Source organism: Rattus norvegicus, chromosome 5 (genome assembly GCF_036323735.1).
Source record: "Rattus norvegicus strain BN/NHsdMcwi chromosome 5, GRCr8, whole genome shotgun sequence".
NCBI lineage: Eukaryota > Metazoa > Chordata > Mammalia > Rodentia > Muridae > Rattus > Rattus norvegicus.
This window is the reverse complement of record NC_086023.1, coordinates 162,177,647-162,188,200: the sequence shown is the minus strand read 5'-3', so window position 1 is coordinate 162,188,200 and position 10,554 is coordinate 162,177,647. Positions and strand designations below refer to the sequence as shown.

The following is a 10,554-nucleotide window of genomic DNA, read 5'->3' as shown; positions in this document are numbered from 1 at the left end:
CGACCTTTTCCTGGCTCGTCTGTGAAATGTTTTGGCAGTGTCTACTCAGGTTGAACATGCTCATTCTCTACTAGGCAGCAGCTCTGCTCCTCCTAGACATGCACCTAACCAAACCAGACAAAAACAACACATGCAGATTCACCCAAAAGATGGTTGACAATGCTACAGCTACTTCATTCATAATAACAAAAGATTTTCAATGATGGGTGTGGCAGTACACATCTTTGATCTTAGCACTCTAGAGGCAGAGACAGGAGGATATCTGTGAGTCTGGGGCCGACTTAGTATACATAAAAGTTCCAGGTCAGCCAGGGATACCCAGCGAACCCTGTCTTGTCTGAGAACAACATCCAACTTTCCACCAACACTAATGGTTAAAATGGGTATTTGTGTGATGTAATATATAAAGATGAAAATTAATAAGATATAGCTATATGCAACAGCATAGAATGCAAATCAGGAAAATATAATCTGTGGAGAGAAGAAATAGTTTGCACAGGGGGCAGGCTTCCTTCAAGGCAGAAAAGACAATCTACTTTCTGATCTTTGGACTGCTGGGATGGTTTAGTAGTTAAAGCTCTTGCCATTGTGAGCAGCAGGACTGGAGTCAGGGTCCCAGAGTACCACATAAAATCTGGGTGGGTGTGCTGTCCTGTCTGCAGTTCCAGTCTTGGAAAGCAGAGAGGACATGCCTTGAGCAAGCTGGCTAGTGAGACTGGCTGTCTGGGAGCTCTGAGCTTGATGAGAAAACTCTGCCTCAGAGAATAAGGTGGAAGATAATCAGGAAGACTCATATCAGCTTTGCATTTCAACACATAGTCACTTCCATATGAGCATACATGATCATGCCCACACACACACACACACACACACACACACACACACAGGAACATGCGAGTGACAATAAGAGGCAGGAGCAAAAAGATAAAAGAAAACAAATTGAGTGTTTTGTGTTATGGCTGTGCTGTCCTTGTGTAGTGTGCATTAGTCAGAGAGGAAGGCATGGCAAACATGGGTTCCAACATACCAGAAGGAATTCTACTGTGAGCCTGGCAGTGTTTGCTGCTGTAATGCTGATATATGTATCACTTTGGGTAATAGAAATTTATATCCTTTTTCTGTCATAGTTTACTTGTGTAATTATAGGGGAAATCCTTATATCTAAATGGTAATTCTTAGTTCATAGTTTTTCATGGATTCTAGAGTTATAGCACCCCAGAAAACCATTCTGAGGTTGAAGTCTGTAGTTTCCTTTCTTCCCTACCTAGGCCCTGAAAAGCACTCTGGGATTCCCACTGATTCGGTTTGAAGATGCTGTGATCAATCTGGACCCCTTCACTCGGGTGCACCCCTATGAGACCAAGGAGTTCATCATCAATGACATCCTCAAGCACTTCCAAGAGGTATGTGAGCGGGCAGGGGTGGTAAGGAAGGGTAGGGTGGAAGCAGCAGGGCCAAGCCACTCTGTTTTAGGTATCAGGAATCTGTTACTTAGATCTCTCTCTCTCTCTCTCTCTCTCTCTCTCTCTCTCTCTCTCTCTCTCACACACACACACACACACACACACACACACACACACACACACACACACACACAAGATCCCCTGAGAATCCCAAGATTGACTTAAGGCTGTTTGTTCCTCAAAGCTAGTCCTGGGGGCTTCCCTAGGTTAGTCACAGCTCTCTGTGGTTTAGTTGATGTTTCAGTGACAACACAGAGTACTGTGAACTCTTTATGTGCCAGGCATAGCCTGCTCTCAACAACCACACCACTGTTTAATGCCTCTGAGACCTTGACCTTGAGTTGAACTTGTTTTTTTTTTTTAACCAAATTGGACATTTTCCATTTTGTATTTTTAATCGAGACCACACAGCCCCAAATATAGAACCTTTAGTAGAGCATCAGGTCATACAGAACTTGTTAGTTCCACCATCAAGGCTTACCCCATCTTACTTCTTTTTCTGCCCTCCTCATTTCCTTTCCTGATATTTCCCCACCTGCCTCTAAGGTTCATGAGCAGACACTCCTGGAATCAGGGACCAGGCAGGCAGAGGCCTGGTCAGAGTTTTCTTGCCAAGCCTGAAGCCCTTCTCCTCACATGCTCCAGCTGAGTGTAGACTCCAGAGCTTGCTACCTCCTCTCTCTTGCCTGGGTTCTCGTAGCAGGGATCATGGGAAGGGGAGTATGATGCTTGTTCCTAAAAATCCCCCAAGAAGCTTCCCAGTCTCACAGCTGCTTTTATTCTCCTCCCCTAGCTCCTAACTTGACGCATATTTTAAATGTACTGGAACCAGTTCCTAGTGTGTGTGTTGGGTGAAGTTTAGGGCATCCATGAGAGCACAGAAGGTCATTGGAGGGTGACGAAGACTGAAAATGTCATTGTTGACAGTACTGGAGGATGAGATAGATGCCTAACCTTTTCTTGGGGACACTGGCACTGACGTGGCTTCCCTCCCCCTTTCCATCCCACAGGAACTCCTCAGCCAGGCAGCTCGGATCCTAGGATCAGTAGACTTCCTTGGCAATCCCATGGGCCTTTTGAATGATGTATCTGAAGGGGTTACTGGACTGATAAAGTATGGCAATGTCGGGGGCCTCATAAGAAATGTTACCCACGGAGTGTCAAATTCTGCTGCCAAGGTAAGGGAATATTGATGAAATTTCATGATTAGCCTCAAGAGGCCTCTGTGTCACTGGAGTTTCACTGGTGCATAAGTGGCCATAACTGGCCTGGAGAAGTTGCCGTCACAACCTCCAGCTCCTTGCTGCAATGCTTTATCTTCCTGCTCTGTGGAGGTCTGCCAGGCAGGGCCAGGGAGCATGTCCCCTCATGGCTCATTCCCTCGCCCAGCTCTGCCGCTTGCCTGGTCACTATAGTAGTCCCTTGACTGGGTTTCGTGTATCCTTCCCCACACCATCAGAATGAGCTAGATTTTCGTGAACCTGAAATTGAGGAGTTGGGGTATGGCTTATATCATCCTTAGTATAGAGTAAAATTCCCTAACCAAACTTGCCTTCTCCCTAAGATATACTAATTCCAATAACTTCATGGAAAGTCTGAACCAAATGAGCTCCAATAATGTAGTGGCCTTGCAAGCTGTGTGCACCCAGCTGTGGGAGGACAATGGGGCTGTTCTCCTGAGTCTTGCAACCCAGTGACCTCTTGGTTCCTAGGCATCTTGCTTGATGGGTGTTTCGATGGTCTACTGTTGGGATCCAGCAGCCGGTTTTGTGTGTGAAACTGTGGGCAGTGAAGGTGGCTGACTGCAGTTGCTGTTCCATAGCATGTGCAAATTGTCTGAGAGCCCATCGTGTTCCTGGAGAGCCTGACTCCTTCCTGTTCCTCTTTGCTCCACCATCTGTTCATGCAGACATTGCTCTGACATTCATGAAGGAGAACCGGGGAAGCACTTGTGGATACTTGCTGCTCCTTCCTGTGGGCCTGACTCCTATGAGGTTCTGCCGTGGGCTGCTGAGAGGGAATGTGGCTCTGGCAGGGCATCCCCATCCCCACCTTTCTACCTCTTCCCATGCTGTAGAGCAGATAGGAAGGTGCAGTTGAACAGTTTTCCTGTGTTGTCTGTGCTCCTGATCAGAAGGCATGTGGGGCAGGGAATGAGGGATCTTTTTCCAGAGTGTCACCAGGGAGAACAGTCTCCCTCAGATTACTGTCTGAGGCTGTGCTGTTACTTGGTCAGTGAAAGTGCTCACCTTGTGGGTCAGCATAGAGAAACGTTGCTTTCAGAATAAGAGAAAGGAGAAAAAGAAACAATTTTTCAGAGTACAACTTGGAAGCTGATAAAGTCAGGACAGGGTCTGAAAGACAGTTCCCCATCTCTTCTGGAGTCTTTCTTATGCTGCCCTCAGCCCCACACATTCCAATGCAATGCTGCTCAGCTTCTAAGCACCTCATTTAGTCAGCCACTGCCCTGCAACATTCTGTTGTAAACACTCCACTTAAAGCTTTTATTATATCTTACTGGATATCGTACTCATTGTCATTTCTTTTGCATAGGGGACTTTCCAGATTGGACGGCAAACTTTGTTCACTGTGTGTTTAGTTGGGGTATTTCATGACCTCATCTTCAGTAAGTCGAACAGTATTGGAGTTGTAGGCTGCTACTGAGGGAAATTGCTTTCTAATTTATTTTGATGAACCCTGGATTTGTTATTACAAAATGGAGTCCATGTAGCTGCAAGACGGCGAGCTCACACTCCACTTGGGTGGGTGTCTGCGGACACCACATCAGACCATCTCTTATGCTGTATGTGAGGCTGGGCTAATGCTCTTCATCTTCCTGGTTCTGAGGGTTAAAACCAGACCTTCACTGTTGTTTTGCTGAGCTGTTTTGCTTGCTTCTCTGCATTTATGAGGGAATCTAAGGAAGTGCAGATGACACAGGAGTCAAGTCAAGTCAAGTGGAGAGTATTTAGAGATTCAGAGTTCCAGGGAGGAAAAGGGCAGAAGGTGGCCCTGCCCCTCACGGAACCACTGTCGGTCACCTGACTTTGCTATGGTGTTGAAGTCAGTTTGTTTATTGTGACTTGGACAAAGCACTGGTAGTTCTGTGGCATTCCTGGTGCCAACAGCATTAACAGGTTAACAGGGTGCTAGGTCAGGGGAGAGCATAGCCCTGCCACGTGGCACACTCTCCCTTGTAAATGTCTTCAGTCTGTCGGGCCTGTCACAGATGGGCCTTTGCCACACACTGCCTTATTGGAGTTAATCTCTACCCTGCAAATAAGGAAGTGAGGTGTACAGGGCTTGGAAACATTTTCAAGGTCAAATAACTAAAACTCAGCAGGGGTGGACTTGATGTAAGTCCAGCTCACATACCCCTCCCCCATAGCTTCCCTTGTGTGTCTAAGGTTCTTTTTCAGGCATTTTAGAGAATATAAAACAGTAACAACTGCTAGTCTAGCTTCCCACTGGAAGCTTGTTACTAGGCAGAGACATTGCTCCTTTAGCTGCTTGGTCTACTGCTGTCCTATTTCCCACTGTCCTCTCACCTGCAAGGCTGGGGGTGGGGTTGGTGCCTGTGTTCACCCTCTCCACAGGCAGTCAGAGCTTAATGCTTGCAAATGTGGCTGGTGACATTTGGCTGTCTAGGTGACCCAGTTAGTTATGCTTGGCATTGTTAGTCCCGGTGTATCAGTGAAGGGATTGAAGCTCGGAGAGAGGTGTTCAATCAGCAGGCACCTATAGAAGTTTTATCTTTCCTGGATCAGTCTTTGTTTTGAAAGTTCCATACATTGCTACAGTGTACTTTGATCATATTTATCCACCACTTCCTCTTCCCAACTCCCCCAAGCGGCCCCCGTTTTGTCTGCCTCCCAACTGCCACCCCCACTTCCATTCTTTTTTGTTTATGAATAAACCCTGAGTCCAATTAGTATTGCTTATATTTGCAGGGGTGTGGGGTCATCTACTGTGGCACGGACAACTCACCAGCATACATGTCCCCAGAAGAAAGTGACTCTCCCTCAGCCATCAACTAGCAGGAAGGAGCTCCTTCACCAAGCCCCTCCCTCCCTGACTAACATTTTTACATATGATCATCAACTCTAAGATTATGACAGTCATTCCTCCAAGTATTGAAAAGTAAAACAATAGGACAAAGAGTGAACAAGAGAAAATGCCCTAGTTAGGAGTGGTGACACTCCCTCAAAGCTTAGCACTCAGGAGGCTGAGGCAAGAGAATCTTGAGTTTGAGACAAGCAAGGGCTACTGAGTGAGGTGCTGTCTGAGAAAACAAACCAAAACAGAGGCCCTGCCTGCTGTTTTTAGTTGTGAATTGTAGATCAGTAGGGGTAGGTGGAGAATGAGGCTGGCCTTGAATGACTTCCACAGAGTGCAGCTAGGACCTCAGATGATGTTTTTTTCTCCCACTTCCTTGCTCCCTATTTTGGGCAGCAGTGTGTCATTGAGCCATTTCCCTCTGCTGGCCCTTTGTCCCAGGAAACTAGGCATGGAACACTGCAGTGATGAGTGGGTCTGGACTTCCCTGTCTCAGAGCTTCTCCGACAGGCCCAGCTCCAGTGCCTGCCTCATCTGCTGTCCTTGCAGCAGACAGGGCATCCCAGCTGCCTTTTGTTTAGGGACTAGCATTTGTTTGTGTTTGTTTTGCAAGCAGTGTATTTATAGGACTCAGACTAGACTAACGCACTGTTTATTCAAGGAGAAAGTTAGATCTTTGCACAGAAGAATGTTCTGTGTGGATTCTGAAGGGGAGCAGCAGTGTGTGACTTGTGTCTGCTTCTGTCATTATGTGTGACTGCTCCATTTTATTGTCGAGCTGATTATCCCCATAATAGCTTTTCCGTGTACCTATAATGGGGAAATAGGTGGATGGCTTCTCGTAAGCATCAGGTTTTACTGTGTTTAAGTTGGCATGGTTTTAAGTTGAGCGAAATTTTCTTCAGACAGTGATCTACCCCTTAGAGAATGTAGGGTTTTCTGTTTTCAAAACCTTTTGATCCTAAGTCACCTGAAGGATTGCTTTTCTGATTCAGTGAGGTTCAGGTTGTCACATGTGGAGAAATGACTCACATGTTTGGGATCAGAGTTTTCGTTTAATTTTCTTCTAATAGCCTTGAAGGCTGAAAGGATTCCCATACTTTGAATTACATGTATTTAGAGGGAGTTTTCTGGTGCTGACTGACCCATCCTTGCTCAGAGGATTCTCAGCCATCTGGGAGGTCAGAAGTGTGTTTGGCACAAGGGAGTGAGTGGATTGGTGGCATGGGAATCCCAAGTGACCAAGGTTCCCAAGAACAGCTTAGGCGTTTTCTCCTTCAGCTGAGCAGGGAACACCACAGCCTGGCGGGAAGTGAACGATAACCCTTCATTTCCTAGTGTCAGTCAGTCAAGTGTGGGGACCTAAAGTTGTCACCTCAACAGTGAGCAGCACACATTTCAAATGGCTTTACCTCATCAACCGGAAGAGCAACTGCATGGTGTGGGGATGCGAAGAAGGAAAAGATGCAAAGAAAAGGCCTATGTCTCTCCGGTGCAGTGGCTTTCCTGTCTAAGTATAAATATGGCTACTAAAGGAAATTTAATATAGTCAGGCTTAATAATAGACCTTTATGTCTTTCATGCCACTGTCTGATCTTCCCAAAGTGTGATGCTGAATGAGTTGAAATGGACTATACTCAATTTTCACAATTTTCTGAAGGACATAACTGGTTTTGACCATTGAAGATCAGGATCACTGTGACTAAAGATAAATAAAATAAATAAAATAAAATAAATAAATAAAATAAATAAAATAAAAAAGATTTTATTTTATTTTCTATTTATAATTGTCATCTCTAAAGTTTCTTCCTACTTATAAGAAGTATTTTTTGGACCAATATCCTAGTTGCAAATCACAATGTGCAACCTGACTGGTCTTTAGACATCTTTCCTGCTGCTCCTTTCTTGGAGTGCATGAGCTGAGTTGTGACTTTTGGGTGCTACTTCACTATTTTAAGCATTTCTAGGCAACTAGGATGTTTTAAAACACTAATATTTTAAGGGCTGGAGAAATGACTCAGCAGTTAAGAGCGCTGACTACTGTTGTAGAGGACTTGAGTTTAGTTCCCAGCATTCGCGTGCTACCTCATGACCATCTGTACTTCCAGCCTCAGAGGATCTGACGCCCTCGTGTGGCCTGTGTGGATAGTCATGCGTGTATGCACATACAATTAAAAATCATAACTTAAGGAGATAATATTTAACTTCAGCGCAGAGTGCCCGAAACTAGGAAACATTATATTTCTCTCCTGTCAGTTAGTGGCAGAACATTAACTTGCTTTTCTCAGTTGCTTTTTCCTTTCACTTTTTCCTCCCCTGGTCTCTCCCATAGCTTTTAAACCTCTGTGTATAGAGACACTTTGTGTCTGTGTCCTACAAGCACATGGCTCTTAGATCCTTAGCAATGGAGTTTAAAAGCCAGGTGGGAAAAGCACATTGGAATCAGTGTGCCATTCTGAGACTTTGCTTAGTCCTGTTGACCTGCTGTGTAGCTTGCTTCTTAGAGTAAATGAAAACTTGTATTTACTCTTTGGCCCTTCACCATTCCTCCCTAGTCTCCATTGGTCTTAGTCACTCTTCGCTGATGACATCTGAAGTAGGGAGAGGTCACCACCACTGCCTTACAGGTGAAGAAGCAGGGACCTTGAAATAATTCAATCAAGATGATCCAACAGAAGCTGTCAGCTTTGAATTTTCCTGAGTCCTCCAGCTTCTAGAACTTTGCTGGACCTTGTTTCACAAATCTTCCCCTTGAGTTCCAGAAATAGGCATGGTCCTAGTCTTGAGAGTATCTCCTGTCAGGGCCCTCAGTGAGTGAGCCTTACTGGCAGAGTGGTTTCAGAGACTAGAAGCGAGAGTAAATGACTTTTTCTCTTAGAGGCTTAGGAATTAACCAGAATGTTATTTGTGATAGTTGAGAACTAACAAAAAGCAAGATGGAGGTAAGAAGAGATTGGAGCAGAATCTTTGTGGATGGAGGGGCTGCAAGAATTGGAGCTTATATCAAGGCATTATTTTTAAAAAAAAATCTAAGCAGTACTGGGGAGGAAAGACCATGGAAGAAAATGGTGCTTCTAGAAGACTGGCACATGGACCTTTTCTTTGCCTTGCCCTATAGTCAAGCGATAGCACGCTCAGGCCTAACTCATAGGGAACCCAGGGCATCCCAACACGACCACAGGAGAGCACACTTGTTCAGTACAAGTACAGAAAAGCAGAGGGACACCGCACTCACTCTAACAGGCATGTGGGAAATGTGATGTCTTATTTCCTTTCTGTTCAGCTCCAGTGTGGAAGTCCTCCTGTGCATTTCTAAGAAGGAAGTGTCTAATTAAATGTGAGGAAAGTGGCCATAAGCCAAACCTTAGGAAGCTCCCGGAGAGTCAGGTAAAGACAGGAAGACTACAAAGCTGTCCATTCTCATCATTCTCCTGCCTGTGACCTTATTCTCAGCGTTCTCCCTTTGTCTATGGTGCCCATCCCACACCTCACATCTGAGGCTTTGTATTTATAAGGTCCAACCCAAGTGCCACCACGCATGCTTTTCCCCCTCTATTTCCCATGGTACTTCATGCTTCTGTTACAGCAACTGCTCTCTCTCTCACACTCTCTCCCTCTCCCTCTCTCTCCCTCTTCCCTCCCCCTTCTTCTCCCTCCTTCCTCTCCCTCCCTTTCCCTCCCTTCCTGCCCCCCTCTGTCTGTCTCTGTCTCTGTCTCTGTCTCTGTCTCTGTCTCTCTCTCTCTCTCTCTCTCTGTGTGTGTGTGTGTGTGTGTGTGTGTGTGTGTGTGTGTTAGGGAGAGAGCATGCACATATGTAGAGAAGGACTTACTGCAGAAAGGTGAGGGTTGCAGTGGGTCTATACAGACTGGCAGCAGTCACATGGGAAAGTGCTGTGGGGCCATAGGGCAAGAACACACTGTTCTTCCTCAAGGATAGAGTCCAAAGCCTAAGGAAATGTGAAATATAGATGTCTGCTTATTGCTTGCATCCTTGAGTAGACTTCAAGCTGCCCAAGGGCAAAGATCTTATCTGACGTTTTTGACCAGCCACAAATATTTGGCTATAGGAAAAATGGAAGTGAGCCAGTTGCATTGTATGGGGTGTCTCTTATTTGGCTCTGCATTTTTGCATTGTGTATGCTCAGCAAAGTTATGAAATAGAACACCAGCCTGCTTTTTATTATCTGTTGTTTAGTTTTTAATGTGAAATAAACAGAAACTATAGAATGGTTGATTTACAAGTCTGTCCCAAACATATCTGAAGCCTGCAGCTAACCAAAATAGGAACAGGGCACTCATGGGCTGCAGGTCCACACGTTTAAGGCCATCCTGAAAGACACAGTGATACCCTATCTCAGAGACATTGACTTGGAGGATGTGCCCTTTCCCCAGCCCCACTGTCCTTCAATTCTTACACAGTATAGTCCACAGCAAATACTTATCACATAGGGTTCCAGCAGACCCTGGCTCTGCCCAACATGGCAGGAAGCCTTGGTGGACTGCCAGAAGAAGAAACAAACCTAGTTCCTCTAGTTCTTCTTGATCTCTTGAATAAAAGTGTGGGTGGGAAAGAGCTGTTTGCTTTTTTAGGAAATACTTAGGTAAATTAAATTTATGTAATGAAACCTTAGTTTGGAGGCATTAAATGTCTAGTGTTTTTTCGGAAGTGAATGTTAAGCAAACTGTGCTTGCAAAACCAAACCATTGTTTCAGTTCTGGGGTGTGTGTGTGTGTGTGTGTGTGTGTGTGTGTGTGTGTGTGTGTGTGTGTATGTGTGTGATGTTCAAAGCCAGGTATGGTAGCCAGTGGAATGATTTCCTCTTTATTGGTAACTTGGAAACGGCCAAGGATTATGGCAACGTCACAAAAGGAGGTGCAGAGGCTCTGTGAAGATTTTATAGGCATTTAACCTTTGTAGCAAGCTCTTGTCACCATCTGATGTTCACACACTTAGACATTAGAGGTCAGGGATTATCCCCATTTGACAGATGAAAACGTTGAGTCACATTGTAGGTAATTAGCTTCTGGAGGGTCA

The 10,554-nt window shown here is 45.3% G+C and overlaps 2 protein-coding genes across 7 annotated transcripts in view; one reads left to right on the top strand and one right to left on the bottom strand.

The window, feature by feature from the left end:
* The window catches only part of LOC103692519 (60S ribosomal protein L9 pseudogene), a 1,198,372-nt gene that overhangs the window by 624,917 nt on the left and 562,901 nt on the right, over positions 1 to 10,554 (bottom strand). The gene's annotated exons all lie outside the window — the stretch shown is intronic.
* The window catches only part of Vps13d (vacuolar protein sorting 13 homolog D), a 225,390-nt gene that overhangs the window by 150,921 nt on the left and 63,915 nt on the right, over positions 1 to 10,554 (top strand). For all 6 annotated transcript variants that reach the window (XM_006239351.5, XM_006239353.5, XM_063287848.1 and 3 more), the window contains 2 exon segments: positions 1,269 to 1,403; positions 2,474 to 2,641. In XM_006239351.5, the coding sequence (XP_006239413.1) occupies positions 1,269 to 1,403; positions 2,474 to 2,641 (303 nt within the window).